This window comes from Vanacampus margaritifer, chromosome 20, assembly GCF_051991255.1.
Source record: "Vanacampus margaritifer isolate UIUO_Vmar chromosome 20, RoL_Vmar_1.0, whole genome shotgun sequence".
In the NCBI taxonomy this organism is placed as follows: Eukaryota; Metazoa; Chordata; class Actinopteri; order Syngnathiformes; family Syngnathidae; genus Vanacampus; species Vanacampus margaritifer.
In genome coordinates, this window is record NC_135451.1 from 17,115,895 (window position 1) to 17,137,753 (window position 21,859).

The 21,859-nt window shown below is 41.8% G+C and overlaps 1 protein-coding gene across 4 annotated transcripts in view; it reads left to right on the top strand.

Moving 5' to 3' along the window:
- The window catches only part of drosha (drosha ribonuclease III), a 91,795-nt gene that overhangs the window by 53,950 nt on the left and 15,986 nt on the right, over positions 1-21,859 (top strand). For 2 of the 4 annotated variants that reach the window (XM_077553886.1, XM_077553887.1), the window contains exons 24-26: positions 5,749-5,793; positions 10,376-10,533; positions 17,630-17,735. In XM_077553886.1, coding sequence (XP_077410012.1) covers positions 5,749-5,793; positions 10,376-10,533; positions 17,630-17,735 — 309 coding nt within the window. Of the gene's footprint in view, positions 1-5,748; positions 5,794-5,994; positions 6,235-10,329; positions 10,534-17,629; positions 17,736-21,859 lie in introns of those variants that run through there. The other 2 variants (XR_013289630.1, XM_077553888.1) reach the window with 2 other exon arrangements.

The following is a 21,859-nucleotide window of genomic DNA, read 5'->3' on the forward strand; positions in this document are numbered from 1 at the left end:
TTGAAATAGCTTGACTTGTAACCCCCCCCCCCCACGCTGAATCCTCCTGATGGCCGCCCTGCTGCACAAAGCTGCAAGAAGGAGACAGATGGACGCGGGCGAGCAGACAGGCGAGGCTGCCGGGTGGTATTGCGGGCGCGCTGGCTCGGGGTGGGGGGAGACGCGGCTAAGGAGAAGCCGTGGGCTGCGAGCAAGATCCATTTCTGCGCTCCGCGTCCGAGTGGGCTTCATTATCAAACTAATGAGATGCAATGGAGAAGAGGGAGAGTGTACGTCTCCCCCCATTAGAGGGTAAAATGCCTTCTATTTGTCAGTAAGGGGGTCCGTTCACACCTGGCTGAGTGGTCCCGTGCTTTCCTCTTTTGTCTCTAACAACACCGATTCACACATGGCTGCTCCTCCTCATCGCATCCTCCTCCTTCTTCTTGCAACAACAACAGGATGCTGAATATTCTCCCTCCTTGCTTCCCTTCTGCTCGTTATCACTCGAGGGGATGGTTCCCCTCGCAAATGTTTTTGCACCGCTCCTCTGCTGACACATCCAATCAAAAAGTTCCCAACTGAATGTGTCATTTTGTATTATTATTTTATTATTATTATTATTATTATTATTATTATTATTTTGAAATAGGGATGGGCTGATAATCGGCCTTTTTTACGAATCTGAGCGATGAATGTTAGCAAACGTTGCGAATTTAGGGTTTTCATCAGGATTTGTTAGATGTTGACAGACTATTTTTTACTTGTCACAAAGATACTTTGAACATATTCAGACAATTTTTCACCCTCTGCAAAAACCTGCATTTGTCGCTCAGTGAGATACAAAAAACGTTTCATTTATGGTTTTATTTAAATTTCCACTTTATAAAATCTACAACACTACCAATTTTTGTTATAATTTTTAAACAAAGCTGTCATTTCTTTTTATGTTTTTATTTTCTTTTACAGCAAATGACTACTGGTTATCGGTCTCCTTGACAACTAATAATCTGTATTGGTATTGGACTTGAAAAAAACATATTGATCTATCACTATTTTGAACATCATTTATTACAAATTATTTGGTGGTGTTTTTGGGCCACTGTTGGCATTAATGAATGCATCCGTTATTGTTGTTCCTTCAGCGCGGCCTCGCCTTTTGTTTCCAAACAAACCGGGAGCAAATTTGGCTCCATCCGGCAGAAAGGCGAGATGCTAATTGGCTTAATGACGGCAGTGGAGGTTATTAACGCCTCTGCTGGGAGAATGACAGCCCGGCGTGGAGGGGCGGGGTCTCCGTTCCCCGTCGTCGTCGCCGCCGCAGTCCGACCTGGAATCGGCAGTAATATTGCAGACGAAATGCTAACGCCACCGTGCGCTCCTCGGGGAATTCCCTTCTGTGGAGGAGCAATCATCATCCTGATGAATTCACTTTGTGCCCATTGGCCAATCTTCGCACTTTCATTAATTCTCTCTCCCTCTCACACGCACAAGCACGGAAAGTTTTCTTTGACAACTCTGATGTGCTTAATGACACTTCCTGGTTATGCCCCTCAGACATCTTCTCTGTCGCACCAAAATCTCTTTTAAAGCCGTATCGGGGAACATTTATACGACAATCACCTGGTAAGAAAAAAAGTATTTTTTAGTCTTTGTGATGCCACTATAAAAAAAATGTCTCTGCTTATTCTAATGCTTACAAAAGTCCGATTTGTTTAAAATTTGATGCAAACAATTTCTTTTGACCACAATTCGTTTTTTTCGTCAAAATCAGACTCATCTTGATTGAAAACACAATTTGTCTCCAGTAGTGTGAGCTTTGCTTAGTGTTGCAGTAACAAGAAACTATGACACATAAATAAAGAGTCTTCTTTACGTAATGTTAGGCTACTATTAGTACTTTTGTACTAACCAATGAAAACTGTGCAAATGAGGCGGAGAGTCATCAAGCAGAAAAAGTGACCACTAGTCAGCATTTAAAGCAGGGGTCTCCAAGTCCGGTCCTCGAGCCCCTCTCCAGCCTGTTTCTCGCGTTTCTCGCCTCCTAAAGGTTCTGATTATTTGATTCAGATGTGTTGGAGGAGGGAGACGTGGGAAACCCCCGATTTAAAGTGAGCAGTAGTGCAGTAACAGTGATTCAACTTGAATTGCGCAATGTTGCAGAAGGTCTTTGGGTATGAGGAATAGTGATCAACGATAGTTATACAAATATGTAGAGAGCGAACGCTACAATAATCAATACAGCAATATTGTCACATAAGGATGTGTAAACATTTGTAAAGTGCCTTAATGAAATTTTGAGTGACGGCAAAATGGAGCAAATTATTATTATTATTTTTTTTTTGCAGAAACTTTGTAAAAATGGCTTATAAGGGTGTGCAAAAAAGTACGATTGATCAACTCTTTGAGTGAATTCCTAGTTTTGCTCTTTTGCCGACGAGTTATTAATTCCATATCAAGCTTAACCTTTCTCTTGTGACAAAAGTCTGCAATGTCGGCACAAGTACAAGTTATGTACTGTGCGCTCGGCATTCTTGCTTTTGTAACCGGAAGATGAGCAAAGTCATCGGCTCGCCATCGTCCCGACATCTTCCCGTTTCCTGCCAACACGGCCACGCGCTCCCAAAAGCTTCGGCAAACCAGTCGAAATGACTTTCACTTTGATCATTGACCGACAGCAGACTCGGTTTGGGACCCGCGCTTGGCTTTTATGTGCGTATTGATCAGCCAGGCTATTTCTTATCGATCGCTCCGCTGCACTACTACATTTGATGGATTGATTGGCAGCGCGCGGCTCGAGACCAATTTGTCAGCGAGCATCGGACCTTGTCAGAGAGGAGCGCCCATTATGTCCCCATCATGGACGGCCTTGGGTCCCGCGGGAGCGCGTGGAGAAAGTCCAGCGTTGGCCGTTCACGCTCGGCTTGGCATCCTCACGTGCCGGCTGGATCCCTCGGCGGGTTTGAACGCCGCTGATTAAAGCCTCTTTTGATTGAAGCAAGCCCACCTCGACATGGAGTCCATACAGGTAGCTTCATCTCGGGCGTAATTCCAGCTCCTATTAAAGATGCTGTTGAAACACGCGCGCACACGAGCACACACGCGCTTGTTTCTTCCATTTCTCTGTAGTGTGTCTGGCGACTGCAGATGATTTGTGCACCCGGTAATTACAGCAGTCTCAGGAAAGAAAAAAAAAAGAAAGAAAGAAAGAAGGAAAACATGTTATTCTTAAATCCCCACTCCACGCCGGCTTAGTCATTGTCTGCCTCGTTTGAGCAAACGGCTGTAATTGAAACATTAGCTGTTGGGGTCCGCGCTACCACTTCATTAGGCACACCTACGCAATCAACATTCCCGCCTCTTGTCGCTAAGTGCTAACGCTAAGTTTAGTTGCTCCAATTTTCAACAGGCTAAGATACAGTATAATGCCGTTGAAAAAATGATCATGCTCTGTCGTGATGGTATTTATTTTACACCAGTCGTGTAATACGGTTTCTGATATTGTAATTTGAGTGTTGAATTGTTGGTGTTAAATGTTTCCGAGTTGATTTCAGCCCTCAACATGTATTTTTAACACCGTCTGATTTAAAATTAAATAGAGCAGTTTTTTTTTTGGACAGAGTTGATTTATTTACAGTCAAACCAACTCTGCACAGTGTTCATCAAAGTAAACTCCGCCTACTTGATTACAATTACTCTGCTGCAAAGACTTCTGGGTTACAATTAAATGTATGTGCTTTTTTTTTTATTTGACAATGTTATGTTCATGTTTTATAACGACCGGCGAGCTCATTGTTACATCAATGTTTTAGTTTTAATCTGAGATCTGCAGACTTAGGTCAGTAAGTGGAACCCAGAGTTGAAAGTAAACATGGTGAAGCTGCATTTAGCTGTTATGCTGCACCAAGGGTATTTTAGTTAAGGGAAACGAACGAAATAGCTGAAATTAAAATAACTATTTGGTTAATGAAATAAAATAAAAACAATAATGTTTTTTTTTTTTTTTCAAACCCAAAACTAACTAAAACTAACTGTAATTATAGAAAAAATGTCCTTTGTTTTAGTCTTTGGTAATTAATTTAATCCCTTTGGGGATGATTTTAAATCGTATTAATTTCTCTATAAACCAGAATAAGGACGTTTGAAAGTGTGTGACACAGAAGTGACGTCATCTAGCAGCAGCCAATAGAAAAGCAGCTTCAGATGACGTCACTCCGAGGCGTGCTTGACCTTTGGCTCCAATGGCCGCGGCTCGGCTGCTTTTTCATTTCATTTCATTTTCAACCGAAATGCAACGCAAGGTAAGAATTTTTTTACCATTGTGTTTATTAAATATTGCGCACAAGTAATAAATACACTTTAAAAAATAAAACTAATACTGAAACTACCTACATCTAAGCATTTTTTAAATTACCAAAGCTAATAAAAACAAACAGAACCACACTGAAAACAAACTAAATTTAAAAACAAAACTAAAAACGAAATAAAAACAAAAATCCAAAACAATAATAGCCTTGTGCTGCACACAAATAGGATAAGCTGCCAACAGATGGGAAGTCAGTCTGGAGCTTTTTTTTATTCTATACAATCCCGAACTTCCCCAGTTGACCAGCAACATTTGAAAAATGCATCTCACCTTTTGAGTTCCTCCCGTGTGTACGTTCAACCTGTCTTTGCCTTGCGTTGTCCTTGGCAACAACCGGAGAACTCCCCTCCCCTCCCCTCCCCTCCCCGCCTAGTTGCTCCCGCCCTCACCGCTATCGGAACCTTACCTCCTCCGTGCGGGCTTGAAGAAGCGTCTTGATTGCTGTACACGCCGCCAAAGTCAAACGGAGTTCAGCACTGTCAATGCAGGTCTCCAAGGATGGCGTCCGCCGACGAACCTCACCTTCCGCTAGCTCTTCCATCTCGCTCTCCTGGTGGGTGGTCTATTTTCAGTGCCCCCCCCCCCCCTCCTCCAACCGGGTTTGAAAATGAGATGCTGAATGCTTTGTTGTCATTTCGCCCCAAATCATGCCCACCCAGTGAGCCCTTTTTGGACTCGGGAAATAATCCAGGTGCTCACCTCAGCAGTTTTGAAGCCACAGAATGTTAAGACTTTCCCTTTCTGGAGGATTTTTTTTGCAGATTTTACTCATCACTGATTGTTTGTCATATTTATGCATTTAAATGTTTCGGATCATCAAGCCAATTTGAACAATCTAATTCAATACAAAATGAAGTTTCTAATTGATGACTTTATCAAGAGAGAGAAAAAATTCCAACCCTCTCCCGGCCCTTTGTGGAAAAAGTAATTATCTCCCTCCCTTGTTAAATCACAACTTAACTACAATTAGCCACCGATTTTTGAATGCAATTCCACTGCAAAACCCAGGCCCAATTTTTGTCAATCAAGAAATCACCCAAGTAGTACTTGTCAAAGTGGAGAAAAAAAAAAAAGAAGCAAAAAGTCCAGGGTGCACCCCCACTCGCCCAAAATCAGCTGTGATTGGCTCCAGCTCCATCCTTGACTGCAATGAGGTCAAGATGCTCTTGAAAATGGATTTATGGATCCAATGAATCCCTTTTGATAGGTTCCAATGGTGCACAAATTCCGTTGTGGATAAGAAAAGTATGCGGGGAGCTTTACCTATGATGATTTATTGGTCGAATTGTGCGTTCTATGACCACGGTCGCCTTTGGCTGAGGCTCCACCTTTCTATAATTTGATGTATTAACTTGCGACCCTCCTTTTATACAGCTGATGACTTCCTCTTTTTTCCTTTGCAGGACCTGCGAGATGTTTGGCTCCACTACCCGCCACACCCTCTGCAGGTTGGTCGTCCTCTGATTCATTGTCTTTCCTCCATCCGGCTTTATCTGCCTTCCAAAAAGTGCCTGTGAGGTTTTGCCGACCCCCAGCTGACATCGCTTTGCGATTTTCACCGATGTCATCAGTCCCTTGCATCCACCCTTGCCTTTGCATCATCTGCCCAGAAACACTGCACACGTCAAGGGTGTTTGTTTGGAAATTAGGATTGGGGAGAGCAGATCAAAGATGCGGTAACAGGATTACAGTCCCGGATCACACGGACCCCACAGGGATTGCCGGGCTTCCTGCTCTCTGATGTGCTGGTGAGGAGCGAGTGTTTCTTTGTGTCTCTGCCGAGGCTCGTCTTTAAGCGGCGCGTTCTTCCCTTCATCTCCCCGCGTGCCGGCTCCGCGCGTGTCTTTTGCATATCCATGTTTGGCCCAAAATAACAGGGACGCTCTTGTTTGTTTTCATCCCCAAACACGCCGCTTTTTTTCTCCCCCGGATCCACACAGCGGCGCGTGTTGCTGCCGAGTTGCGGTCTGGGTGGAGCACGCGGGTCGGGTCAGCCCAGCGCATCCCTGTGGTGTCGGCCAGAACCTCGGTGGCTGTTTGCAGTCTGCCAGGCCCAAACCTCATTACCGCAAAGTGCGTGCAGGGGCGGAGGTTTCCTCTGGGTGGTCGGTCCTCTGCCATCTGCGTCACGCCTGAGAAACGGAAGCAAACCTTTGATAGCATCGCAAGCTTACGATAAGGAAAACCTGTACTCCTTCTATATCTCCTCCAAGGAGGTTCTGTTTTATTGGCATGGGTCTGTTTATTTGGCTTCCGTTTAAAATAGAGGTGCATACAAGATGTGATTATCTTGGATTCATTTTCTGTCTGCAGTCTTGACGAAAAGCCAAGTATGGTGGTCCCTCGCTACTTCACGGTTCACTTAGCAGTCAAAAAATCTGTCAAAATCCAGTAAAACCGCTGGGAGCGAAGGGGGTTGCTTCAGTGAAAATGGCTGTGACTGAATGAGTATCATTAATTGACTATTAATTTCAATCTTGAAAATTGTGCAAATGCAACATGTTCTGACTTCTCTCCTCTCATCATATCAGCTTGTCGTATGTTGACTTGTTTTCAAATCCTGTTAGATTTTCTTCCCTCAGATCAAATGTAGGATTTTGGACCCTCCTGGCTTGTCTTGTTGTTGAGCGAATTGATGATTTATTGAATAATTGATGAAGGCCTCCCAGTGTTCGGGGTTGAACGGGTCTGCACCTGTTGTGAGCATCAAGCAGGCATCGCCTTCCTACGCCCGCCGTCAAGAATCAAGCGAGCCAAGTGAGCGAGGCCTCGCCTTTAATGAGCTTTGAGTGCGCAGCCGTGGCAGCTCGCCGCGGCGTTGAATCGCACTCGCGCCGGTCTACGCGCATACATCAGCTTAGCGTAGCGGCGTGCCCTCGCAAGCGCGGCCAAACGCGGCATGCTCGACGTGTTCCTTCGCATCATCACCTGCAGCTCTCCAGGATAATTAAGCGCCCTGCCGCTTACCTGCACCAGCTTTCTAAACGTCTCTTTTGCTTTCGTCGTCGGACCTTTCCGACTGTGAACGCGAGCTGAAAATGCTCGCACTTTTAGCAAGTTCTTTTGATGTTTTGGCTCAGATGGACTGTCAAGCAAGAGACGGTGATGGGTTTCGTTTTTCACTAGTCTTGTGTTTGTAACAGGAATTATGCCATCTAGTGGCAGAAAAATGACCTCAACACAAATCAATATCACACTCGTTTTTTTACAGTACAGTTTAATTTTAACTCAATTACTCTATCAAGGACTAAAAGATGCAGGCATGTTTCTCTTAGTTTAACATTTTTTTCCACTTTCATGCTTTCAACGTAGGAAAAACGTATTTTATTGTACATTTTATTTTGCATTTAGAACAGATACAATTGGCAATTAAGCGTGAGTTAACTATTGAAGTCATGCCATTAATTACGATTAAAAAAATGTAATCGCCTGAAACTCCTAAATAATAGTAAAGTGACATGGAGGAAAATAAAGTTAGATATGCTTCTCATGAGGACAAGAAAAGGTTCTTGTTCTAATGACATTTTGGCCCCCCAAAATGGTACGTACCTCTTTGTCTTCACTTTTGCCATCTTTGTTGGCAGACCGCAACTCTGTTTGTTAGCCGGCACAGACGTGCGTTGCACTTTTTGAACCGCGGCTCCAATTTCTGCCGAGATTCCGGGCTGCGCTAAAAGTGAGTCTTTGAAGCCGTTTCAAAAGTGTGTTTTTTTTTCTTTCCCATAACTCCCGTCCACCCCCCCCAACGCCCCCCCACCCTCCACGTTTGAAGCCTCGTCGGCTGACCATTACCCCGAAGGATGGTTGGCGCCCACGAGAGCTGAACTCTTCAGATGTCGTCAGTTGTGATGCATGACATTTAAACGCCTTCCGTTAATTAACCGAGGGTGGAAAAAGAAATGTTTCTTCTGACATGTCGGAAGATGGAGTCGTGACATGATCATTACAGGCAGCATTCCAATTAAAAATCTGCTGTTTAAAAATACGCTTATGGCGGAGGAGGCGTCGAGTTGTTTATTTGCAATTTTCACCTGGAAACGCACAGACAAAGCCCGAGGACGAGGGAGGCGCCGGCCGGCCGGGCCATGTTTTCTTGTTGATTGCCGCGCTGCTTTTCAGCTAATGAAGCGAGCCAGCAAGGTCGCCGGAATGCACCGCATATACTGACAAAAAAGATGTCTCGGTCAAGCTCGCGGTTGTGGCACGCTGAGACCAATTAGATGTCTCTGGTAGCCTAATTAACGCGCCCATAAGGACGGGATCTTGATTAAACAAACATGCATATACATATTTTCTTAGCATATGACTTCTTTTTCTAATGAGCACCGACGGCAGCCAGCGCCGGTGCCGCCGCCGCAGCTTGCTTTTTTCCGCCTTTTGCCGGAGCCGGCGGGCCCCGGGGCTGACGTTGAAGAACAATCTGCAGTGGCCAGCAAAGCTTCCTTTAAAGCCTGATCAAGGCTCTGATCTCCTCGCTAAAGTGTAACTGAGGCAATGGCAATATTAATGGAGTGTTTTGAGTCACTGGCTCCGGCGAAAGGAAAGTGGGAACTGTTTGACTTCGCACTTAATGAGTAGCCGATTCCATCTGCTGCCCATCTTTTGAGTTTGTTTTGAGGCGGAGGGAAAACACACACTCGAAGCGGCGCATGTTTGATTTAAGGACACTCGCAGGGGGAATTACTGCGCTGAGGAAGTTGCTTTTTCGCTCTGTGTGCACTTGGAGGAGTCTCCCAGTGGTGTTGCTGCTTGTGACTAGACACAAATCGACTCCATTTGAGACCTTTTGGCCCAGTTAGAAAAGAATTGAGGGGGGAAAAAAATTGAAGCACAACAAGATATGTGATTTGCTGGAAAGTAGTAGGGCTGGCTTAAAAAAAATCGAATAATCGATATTATATCGATTTTCCTTTTCAAGCCCAATATCCATTCATAAAACCACAAATCGATCATTTTTTCCCCATAAATTTAGGAGAAAATTGAATTTTAAAGGCAGATTTTTTTGTTGTATCTTACTGTTTTCATGAAATTTACTGTTCACATGAATATAAAAGTATTTTCTTAAATTTATTTATGAAATACCTGATTTATTGCACTTTAAGACATTAGCGAATAATTATTGCATTAGAATTGTGATCATATTTGCTGATGTCAATGTTTGTGTAACACTTAACAAATTATTACGTCTTACTTTTATTATTTTTGTGTTATTTGTGGAGAATTGATGTTCCATAATAAATCGATATCGGATTGAACTGAAGTGAATCGAATCGGGAAAAATCTAAATCGAATCAAACTGAATTGTTGTGAATCAAAACTGATTTGATTGAGGAAATTGGAATCGATATCCATCCCTAGAAAGTAGGCGTTACATGATCAGGATTTTTCGGCCAATTACAGATTATCGATCAATGAAAAAAAAAGAAAAAAACAAGAAGATCACTGATTCAATCAGAAGATGGTGCAATATATTTATTATTTTTTATTTATTTTTAATCTTTTGACTGCCATTTGCAGGACTGATCCAGCTCACATATAACTGATGGCAGTTGAAATGCATGGAAAAAATAACATTTTCAATCAATTTTCATTTTTATTTTGTAGAGCCTATCTCTAAAGTTTTCCCCAATTTTCTCATTTTTTTCCACATATTTTTGTTATATTTTCCAAACATAAGCAAAAAGTGCAGGAAGTTCTCAGTGTCAGCAACATCTCTTAGAAAATCAAGAGCTAGTTTAATTAAAACCATAAATCAAACGTTCCATGAACTTTCACCCAGTTATAAATTGCTCTTAGTGGAGCTGGAATCTAACTGAGCGGCGAACGTAACACATTTTGTGATTTCGTCAGGTTTCGTAAAAAAGGTTTCAAACAAAGCTAGCAGTGAAAAATTGTGTCACACAAACATTTGTCGTTCAGTGAAATGCCAGCTTGATCGGCCTTCAGATTTCTAAAAACGTGTCCGATGCTGATATTGTTCTCAGTGTATTGAGAGTGGTCGTATCCTGTTTGTGGACGTAACGCAACCAGGTCCAGGAGCCTCAGACGGACCGGCAGCTGATCGAGACGTCGCCCGTCCTGCAGAAGCTGACCAACTTTGAGGAGTCCATCGGGGTGCTGTTCACGCACGTGCGCCTGCTGGCCCGAGCCTTCACGCTGAGGACGGTGGGCTTCAACCACCTCACACTGTAAGTGCAAACTCAACGCGATAATATGTGGAGGACCGCAACTGCCAACATTAAAAAATGAATAAATGTCTAAAAGTCAAAATAAAAACCGATATAAAAATATAAAAAATATAGTTAAAAAATAAATAAATATAAATTGAAAACTAATAATTATATATATATATATATATATATATATCAAATAAATAAAATAAATAAATAAATAATAATTAAAGTAAAACTAAATACAAAAAATAAAAAACGAGATAAAAAAATTAACATAAATGTCCCCAAAAAATACAAAATAACTATATAAGTATAATTAAATGTCAAACAATAAATAAAAACGCAACAATGGAGCCCAACCCAAAACACGCTTAGGACCGCCCCCTCATTTGAATAACATTTCAACCTGACAGAGCGTCTGCAGCATGAAATAAATGTGAGAGCATTTTTTTTTAATTGATTTCTATTTAATTCTAATATTTATTTTTGTATTTATTTCGACATTTATTTTTGTTTATTTTTATTTTCATTTATAATTATTTAATATTGTGTATATATGTGTATATATATATGTATATATATATGTGTACATATATATATATGTATATATATATATTTAAATATGTATATATATGTATTTAAATATGTATTTAAATTTTTGAATTATATTTTTTATATATTTTTAATCCTTTCTTTCTTTCTTTCTTTTTTCATGTATTCATTTATTTTAAATGTTGTCAATTTTGGTCCTCCATAACAATACACCGTGGAGCTCCTCGAATGGCCAAGTCCAACGGAGCACGCGTATGTCCAAGAGCATATTTTTCGGCATCAATTTGAAACAATGCGGAGGAAGCATTTGAAGCAAAATGTTCCACCAGAAAACACGAGCATGTCAGCTGCGATTTCCAGCCTCCTGATTGGACAAAAGGCTCTTGAGAGAATGCGTTTGATGTGGACAGATATTTCTTTTCAAGCCCTCGTGTCTGAGTGCTACTCGACCTTCCGCACAGCAGCAGCACGTGAAATATGCTTTTCATTCTCGCCGTTGTCCATTTACGGCTGCCACATAATCCGATCGGGCACGTTTATCTGGCGTTGTCATCATTCTCTCGTTGAAAGCATCTTTGTTGTGTCGACGCCGTAAACAAAGTACACTTGTACATTGTGATTACGTCTATGATTATTCACTGTTAATTAATGTTTCCCGCCAAGGCCGCGCTGAACTCAGCATTTTTTTTTTTCCTCGTTCAACAGGCGTCTTGTGCGGCAGCTTGTTACCGTGAATGGATTTTGCGTTCTGTGTTGGAAAGCTGATAATGAGACAGTTCGCTCTTGTTTGTGTTGCAACGGCTGCTTAACTCGCCTGCAGTCCCGACTTTGACAGCTAAAGCAAATTAGCGTTAGCAACACACCTGAAATCTTATTGGCAGATGGCCGCTCTGCAACGTAATTGCTTGCTTTTCTTGTTTGTTTGTTTTTGCTGCCCTCGCGCTACATTCAACACACATCAGCGGGATTTACTTCCAGAAAACAAAACAATGTGGCTGATTATATGGCTTTTCATTTCAGATTATTATTATTATTATTTATTTATTTTTCTCAAAAAATAATGTTGTTTCACTTACTGGTTTGGTTAGTAATGTGAGGAAAATTGGCAATTTTTTTTTAAAAATTTGGTTCAAAACAAAGATAATCAGTCCACTTTCATGGAGGACTACAGAAATCAGAAAATATTTATCATATATAGAATATAAAAATATTAAATTCAATCTTAAATATAAATTTTTTATGTATATATTCATAAAAGAAAAATATTTTAAATAAATAAAAGGAATGGATTAATTAAGAATGAATTTAATTAAACAACAAAACTAAAATAAAAATAAAAAAACAACTCAATTAATATACAGTATGCGTAATAAATAAATAAATAAATATTTGGACAGTTTAAAATTCAAAACGATATCTAAACAGTTCATCCACTATCAAACATAGTTAGCTATTAATTTGATCATTGATTCGTATTAATCGTTTAATCGTAGCGCTTCTCGACCAGTCACATTCAAACTGGTTCAATGAAAGTCAGCACACATCTGCCACCATTTAAAGTTCCTCCGATGACGCACAAATGAAGTTCCGCTTTTCTCGTCAGCTTCACCGAGCTTTCTCTGATTGGCCTTTTTGAACTGTTTCTAATTCCATCCACCTTGTCCAAGTCCGCCTGAAGCAAAACCGCCTCAAAGCGTGATCCAATGCGTCACAGTTGGAATGGTGTCCTTTTGGCATTGAGCAGTCTTGTTGTTGTTTGCACCAAATAATACCTCTTGGAATTCGGGCCAAGAAAGTCAATCTTGCTTTCATTCTAAATAATTTATCTTGGTCTCCTTTTTCACAAGTTTGCCCATCCCCGCTGTATCACTTCAACATTCTTCCTTGAAACCACTTACTACTTTCCTATTAATCCAGCACTTTGTCAGCAACTTTTTTTTTTTGTTCACTGAAAAATGTGGGAACTTGTGAATCGTGAAGCGCAAATAGGCGGGGGTTCACTCTTTCTTTGTGTTCATTAGCGCTATGTTGGCCCAAGGTAGGTTGACCTAAATAGAGGAAATGTTCCTGGAAGCTGCAAACCTCCCAAAAGGGCAAAGGTTACCTTAAAGTGGGTCGAGTCGCAGTGAAGGCGAGGAGAAGATGAAGAAGAAAAAGTAGTAGAAGGTGAGATAAGACACAGAGAGGTCAGACAATCAGGTAGGCAGCAGATGAGGAGACAGGACGCCGGCTGACCTCCGACCCTCTCTACTGGCGCCCAGGACAAACCGACCTCAAGAATGGCGAGTGTGGGAGGTGACCCCGTGGAGAGGCCGCCCCACTTCTGGGTGCCGGCCTTTCGAGCTCGGCTGTCGTCAACTTGGCAACCAAACTAGTTTTCTGAAAATCTCGTGTATCTTCATTTATACAGAAAATCGTATTAAGGCACCTCTGCTATTAGGCTAATTATTGGCATCGTAGCGCAAGGGTTCAAGGTTATATTTGCATTGCTTGTTAGCCAATTAGTTTGTCAATTTGTTTATTTTCCAGCTGATTTGTAGGGTCATTAAAAAAAAAAAAAGGTCAAGAAAGAAGCTGTGTGCGCGTTTTTTTTTTTTTGGGTTAAGATTGAATGAAAAATACATTGCCCATGTCTAAAATAATGACTCCATTACATTTTTGTGTGGATGCAAGATTTTATTTTTTTTACTTTTATGCCATTAGTCTGCTGGCATTTGGGACGACCAGGGCAACAAGTGAGCGAGCTGGCTAGCTAGTTAGCATGATTGTTGGTTAGTCTGTTTGTATGCTGGTTGGTTAGTAAATTTGTTAGTTTGTATGATGGTTATTTAATTTGAATGCTGGTTGGTAAGTTAGTTTTTAGTTTGTTGGTTAGTCTGTATGCTGGCTGGTTAGTTTGTATGCCAGTTTTTTAGTTAGTATGCTGATTGGTTAGTTTGTTTGCGTGCTGGCTAGTTAATTTGGCAGTTTGTATGTATGATGGTTATTTAATATGTTTGTATGCTAGTTTGTTAGTTTTCTGGTTAGTCTGGCTGCTTAGTTACTTCGTATGCTAGTTTGTTCATTTGTACATTGGTTTGCTTGCTTATTTAGTAGTTTGTTCCTTTGTTCATGTATTTGTTTATTTGTTAGTCAGATCGTCCGTTTGTTAATTTGCTGTTGAGGAATTAAAAAAATGTTTGTCAAATTTTCTTTGGATTTTTTCTTGCAATCAGAACCAAGTGTGGGTAGCAGATGGAGCAGAAAAAAAACGTTTGCTGCATGTGGCAGTTGTCACCCACTTTGCAATGTTTTTTTTACTCCCACCTACAGGGCTGGGGTGGAAGAGCCTCTCCCGGCATGTCATTATTCTTCAGACGGCATGTCTAAGGTTGTTGGGCCTTGGCGGAAGTCTGCCATCTTTTAGTTTTGCCGCACTACAGTTTTTCATCAAAGCAGTCGCTCGTTGTCTTCATCCTCAGTTGGCTTCCAAAAATGGCGACGATTGCAGCGAGCAGCTTGCCTCCTCATCGACTTCCCCCTCCTCCCCCTCCTCTTCCTCTTCTTCTTCTTCTTCTTCATCTTCTTCTCTCCTCTTCACCCGAGCTGATGAAGGTGTTTCACATCAAAGCGGAAGCGCCGCACTTTCCTCCCATCTCTCCCCTCCAGCTCGCTGCCGCATTGTGCCAGTGAATAAAGGACGAGTGTTTCACACAGCAAAGCCTTCCTCTCTGACCTCCCTTCTCCCTCGCTTCCATCGCCTCGTCACTTCCCCCTCTCCTTTGCCTCCTCTTCTCCCCCTTGTTGCTTAGGAAATGTGCTGCTGCTGCTTCTAGAAAACTGCCTGTGTCCTCTCCACTTCTGCTAGAGTCATTTTAGCATGGAGGTGCATCCTCTTAAGTGTCTTTTTGCCGTTCTTTTATCAAGCCTAATGAGGTTTACATGATCAAGAGTCTGCCATAGGTTTTGCAGTCAATTAAGAGTTTTTTCCCACTAAATGAGTTAATTAAAATGCTTTTATTTAATACAATATTACTCAAATATTGGATGCACGTGCCATATGAAAGGACATGTATCACGGGACCGTATGGGTGTTCCACAGGGTTCAATTCCGGGGCCTCTGCTGTTTCCGTTGTTTCTGCTGCCCATGGGTTCCATCTGAAGAAAACAGCGGTGGCTATTATTAACATGCTCTGTAAACATAGAGTTGAGTGACTGCATGATTTGCGATGCCAAGTTGAGCAATTCGAGTCTAGTCATCTAGCAAGATTAAAGGAACCCTTCGTTAAGTTGCCAGGGGAATACAAGAAAGAACACAACGCTTTCTGAGTTCAAGGGAAAGAGAGCCAGATTCCATGAAAAGCATACTGTCCCTCTTCCGTTTATTCACCAGTAAACCCTATACCAATGAATGAATTTGAAAAAAAATCACTGTATTTTCCATTCAAGAAGGGTTCGATGAATGCGTGGGGTTCATTACCTCCAACAGGGTTAAGAGCCACTGCTCGAGATTATGACGACGATGAGTGCCTTGGTGTGCTTTTGTGATTTTGCACCTTGAAGAAGAAATGTCACCGGATGACAGTAAATGTAAAACAAATATACTAAACGAAATGGAAAATAATGAGGGACCACCTTCGGACGCTGCAAATATGAAGCCTGCATCTTGAACACGCCCCCAGTGCCAGGCGTGACTCACCAGGGACTTTGATATGATACAAAATAAATCATTTGGAGCTGATTTTAATTAAAAAATGATGTGGCCCTGAGGAGAAGTCAGTCGGCTGTTTTTTTTTTTTCTTCTTAAATAATAATGGACTTTATCAGACTTAATTAAAGATGTGGCAAGTAAATGGGGGCCCAAGTATTTGTTGTCAGTAAAAGGAAAAGAAAAGGAGAGAAGAATCCGTGCAATTATTCATATAAATGCAGAGGCTAGTGGGTGCCTGACTTCCTTTTCCTGAGGTAAACAGAGAAAAACTCATTTCCAGGGATTTGAATGAATTCCAAGTAGGGCCTCAATTATGTGATGGACATCATTTCAATATGATTGACAATTGTACGCGTCCCTCGCGAGCCTAATAGCTCACTGTTTCCTAACCTTTATTGAGCCGAGGCACATATTTTGCATGCGAAAAATATCACGGCCTACGCTGTGTCACAAAAATAGAATAGTACACCTCTGAATTGCAACAACTACAAATAATTAAAGAGCGAAGTTCAACTAACAACCCGGCTAAACGTAGCTCCTTCTCAACATACAACGATCAGATCACTTCTACATATGATGTTGATATCACTTATTACTTTCCTATTTCCTATTATTTTACTTTGTGACCTCTCAGCGCTCAAAACTAAATGACACTAAAAACTACCAAATGAAAGAGTAGAACGTCTTCTTTCACTTTTTTCCGTTCTTTTGTCATCAGCGGCGGAACGCGAGTTGCTTTTACCCAAAAATGTCAAACGTGAACAAAAGAAGCTTTACTTTGTGAAAACAAACATTCACAGTCAAGCAGAACAATGAGTTTGATGCTCATATTTTGTGCTTTTGTGACACCTCAAACTGTAAAACAAGAGTGAGAACGGCAAAATAATGTATTGACGGATACGCAAGCAAGAAACGACCGTGAGCAACGCTGACTCACCGCATGACTCGAGTTGAACATCAGTTGTTGTTTGTGTGCGACCTTCGCCATTCATGACATCATCTGCGTCATCTCATTGACACACACACACATTACTTTCTACTACCAACCGCATAGCAGTGGCTTTTAATCTTGTTGGTACTGAACTCCAACAGTTTCCTGTAGCCCTTCCACATTTAATTATAGGCATATAATGATTAAATCTTACCTTTGACACCATGGCGATGTCATTTTTTATGAAATATTAGGTGTTTTGAAGTTAAAACGCCCGGTTCAGTAAAACCCCGCCTCTCCCCGTGTGGGGTTGCCGCGCCCCCGGCGAGCCGGCTGCGGCCTGCTGCCGGATTTCCTGCGTTTGGCCACGCAAGCCAATCAATTCTTCAACAAACATTTTTCAACAAAACGGCAGAGGGGTTGGGAAAATGGGTGAAGTAGCTCACATTTGGACAGCTGATAAAAGGCGGCGGGACAAGAAAGCCAACAACAACCTCTGACATGTTTCCCTCTCCGATGTCAACCTCCTCATCCTGTTCTCTCATCCTCGCCTTCCTTCCAGCCGGCAGCATCCGCGGGCGGACGGATGGCTGCTGTGCTGCTGTCTGCAAGCCACCTTACATCTGCAACGCTGGTCTTTCATTGGCGTTGAACGGACGGTCCGGACAGTAGCGCTAGTAGCAGCTAGTAGCGGGGGCGCACGTCCAGCCTGCCTCCCTGTGAAGTTTGCTGCCAGAAAGTGAATCGTTAAAAAGCGGAATGTTCCTGACTTTGTGCAAGCACCTCACTCTTCCACTGTCAACTTGAATCCAAAGTCAGAAGAAGTTTTTCCACAAGCAGTCCGGGAGTTGTCACGTCTCCCCACAAGACCACCCAATTAGTCACATTTGTCGTTTATGGATATTGACTCCATGTGTTGCCGCCGTCTCTCCTTCCAGGGGCCATAACCAGAGGATGGAGTTTCTGGGGGATTCCATCATGCAGCTGGTGGCCACCGAGTATCTCTTCATCCACTTCCCCGACCACCACGAGGGACACCTGACAGTAAGAAAGACTCGCCCGTTCGCTTCTTTTTCAGCTTGTACACGTTAACATTGGAAATATCGGCGGCAAATGTGGTGGGGAAATCACGAGTTGTGGGAGCATAAATGTGCTAATTCAGCATGTGTGTTTTGGAAGCTTTTTTGCAGCACTTACTCCAAATGTCATTACCAAAAACGGATGGGCCTGCCCTCTTTTTATTTTCTGGAATGCAAGCCTCACACAAAACTTTAGTGAGCGTTTTCTTGTCGAGTAAGCGACATTCGCCGTCAACCCCGCCCGTTTATCGGAAGAAAACATTTTGAACCTTTTTGTGCTTATTTATTGACGGTGAAGGTTCAATAAGTTGCAACGGAGCCATGTGGCTGCCCTTTAATAAAGATGGAGAAAAAGACTTTCAAATCCAAGATAGAAATCGTAGCAAGGTTATGAAAATGGCAAACAATAAGCTTACATTATTTCCAATGGGGACTTTTGCTTCAGACTCTTTTGAATATATTTAACCCATTTTGGCCTGGCAAAACATGTGAATTATTTATTGGTCCTATTCCATTTCAGTGCCATCGAAGTCTTCGACATCCTTGTTGTCTACTAACATATGTCTTAACTCATTCACTGCCATTGACGGCTATAAAACTCAACAATTCATTTTAACTATTTCTATTAATTTAAAAAAATGTTTCTACTTTTTTTAACAAAAGTATGAAAACCTAGATTTTTTTTAATTGTACATTTAGAACAGATATAACATGTGTGATTAATTGTGACTTAACTAGTGAAGTCATGCAATTAATTACAATTAAAAATTTAAATGTTTTAATTGTAATTAATCGCATGACTTCAATAGTTAACTCATGATTAATCACACATTTTATATCTGCTCTAAATGTACAATATTTTTTTTTTTTAGGTTTTTTTTTTTTTTTACTTATAGAAATAGTTCAAATGAATTTTTGACGTGTATAGCCGTCAATGGCAGTGAATGAGTTAAAAAAAAAAAAAATCATGGAAATGTTGGAAAGGCCCACATCAACCTCGCGTATATATTCTGATGCATTTCATTGGCTAAGAGAAGGAGAATTGGTAAAAAAATAACAACAACAAAACAGACAAATTGTTTTAGACAGACACATTTTCACGAAAATCGCTTAATGTCAACTTTTTTCTTTTTTGTCGTCGATGTGAAACTTGCCTTTTCCTCAGGCAAGTCGACCGCAGCAAAATATTTGTAGCTTGAGAGCACATAACTTGTGTCAAATATTTCCAACAAGGATAAACGACTGCTTTTGCGACGCGTAAAAAAATGTCTTTGGCAATGATCAGCGCCATTGTTTTTCCATTCCACTCTGCTTTTCTTGTCATAAATCAAATGATTATGCGTATGTCTGGTTCTTAGCGCGAATGGGACTCGCTACTTGCCCAAAAAATTGTTGCTAGAGTCGCAAAGTGGGCAACGTTGAATCTTTTAACACGCAACAGACTGCAACTGTAAATGTGTGCATTAGCGAGAACACACTTTGAATGATGGTAGTCCTTTTTCAAATAGGTTGGCATGGTGCAATGCCGGGGGTGGGGTGTCTGGGGGCCACATGTGACCTCAGGTAACATGCTTGTTTTTTTGGGGTGTTCTTTTTTGCCGTACTAGAATTAATTGTAATTGCAAATCCACTACAGTAGGGGGCAGTGGCGCTTTCATTGTCAGAGAGCGTGAAAAGAATATTAGCTCCACTGCAGATTTCATAGACAAATTATACTATTTATGGTCGCAGTCTTTCTTCTTGGGTATTTGGGGGGTTCGGAAAAAAATTGCTAAGCACTGAATTATGTGTAACAAAAAATTCTTGTTCCATCGGCATATGTTGGGCAAGCGTTTTCGTATATGTCAGACACGTGCGTGAGCTCTAAAAGTGTGTCACGCCCTTCATGCACTTTCCCGCGTGAAGACATTTGGCCTCCACATGCGTGACAAATGTCTCGGCAGCTTTCTTTTTTTGTGTGGAGTGACGGATCTGTTGAACTTTCCGTCAGACATTTGCAACAACAGAAGGCTGTTCGCCTTTGAATCTTGTGTCACCGGCGCTCTTTTGACACCTTTGTCACACACACACAAACGCGCACGTTTTACATCAGCGCGTTTGTTGATCTCTTTGCTGCTTTTTTTGTGATGTCTTTCCTCACTTCTGTACTTCCTGTCAGTCTTTTCAGTCCAAAATTGTCAGTCAGGTAAGTATTCCTCCTCCCCGGCGTGCGGTGTTTACTTTACTGCGCCTCGTCAATTGTCGCGGGACCGAAGCCTCCCAAGGTTTGCAGTCGCGCGTCTTTGTCGGCATTTTTTTCCCTGCCGAGGCTGTCAAGTGTCTCGCAGATAAAGCGGAGCGCCTCGACTTTGCGTGGCACAAAAGCGAGCGATCGCACCTTTTGAAAGGCGCGCGAGGCCATTTTTATGGGTTCACTTTTATTTATTTTTTTTCTTTCTGGCGAGCGTCAGCGTTTCTCTTTTGGCTCGCGACGACTATCAGCTGCGGGCTGCGGCGTTTGAAGTGGGCTGAAAGCAGCGAACAAGAGCTCCCGTTGGTTGCAAGATGCTCCTCGCAAGATGGAAAAAGGCGTGACGTCAGCCTTGTTGAAAGGCTGCATTAAGAGGCCCGATAGCCGCAGCCATCCAGATAAGCTACATCTGAAATGGATTTCAATAAAAGCGCCTATTCAACTAGTGTGTGTGTGAGCGGGCGACATAGCGAGAGAGCTTCACATCATCTTGCATTCTGTTTGCTCCCCCGCTGCCTCCCTCTTGTATGCATCTTGCAGCTATATTTAACATGTTTGTGTTTTTTCCTTTTGGGGACGTGGATGTTGTACCTCAGCCGGCAGAACACGACGCCGTCCGCTCTGCCGCGAGTCAAGCATGCAATATTTACCAGAGCGCCGCGCAATCTCCCCGAAACATTTACTGGAGAATTACCATTTCTGTCCGTGATGAATAATTTCACGTGGAGCGTTATTGGGCTGTACAGATGCGCACGTTTTCCCACTCAGAAGCTGGTTGCCACCAAAACCTGATGTGCGCTTACGCTGCATTCTGCGTTTGTGGGCCAGGTTGGATGAAAATTGTTCACGATCAGGCCAAAGCGTTGGGGAAAGCGGCCATTTTCAGCGGCCATACTTTTAACTGATTTCAAGTCAATCAAATCCTACATTTAATTCTTCCTCGGCCTCACGTCACGCCCGCGCAACGTTTGCTGGAATTGGACTGGCTTTGTCGTAATTGCCTTGACATTTTACACCACGGCAAATTGGGCAGGAGCAGAGCACAAGATTGAAAATATCAAAGAATCTGCGATAACACGTACATCAACGGGCAAGGAACAAGAGCAGAAAGAGCGAGCGGCAGCAAGTGTATGTGACAACTGTATATCAATAATACATACTGGACATATGCAGATGTCATTGGTAAACTGAATAAAACGATTCGGGTATACAGTTGATGTGAAGTGGCTGCAATTAGATTAGCATTCCACAACTATTGATTTCCTTTAAAAATGTTCCAGTCATGACACCTTGTGGGTGTTTTCATTTTTGTTCCGTTTTGATATGACTGAGTCACTTACGAATATCATGAAATCATGACTTGTAACACAAAGCAAAATATCAACCGAGCAAAGGCTTTCAGCAATTGTAATTGAGGTCACTTGTACGTCAGCGCTCCACTGTATTTAGTTAACAGGGATGTGATTTTTCCGCTAATTCGCGGAATTCCGCTTTTTTATCCCCCCCCCCCCCCCAAAAAAAAAAATTCTGATTTTTATTTTTTTTAGTAGTTGATTGTGTATGCACATGACTCCGACAGATAACATCTTCTGCTATAACAAAGACATTTGTGGTATGCTCTAATATGAGTTACTTTTCATTTGGTCATGATACAATTATTTGTTCATGAAATTTGAACCCCTCAACATTATTTATGTGTTAACTTAGTAATCACATTAGTTAGATATGATGATATTCTCAGTGATAGTTTTTAAAAGCAAAGGCAGTCCAATGTTTTTGAATGTGACTGATTTTGAGTTGACTAAAACTGCCATTTTATATGGGATAGTTCAATATACATTGAAAATTTATGCTGTTGT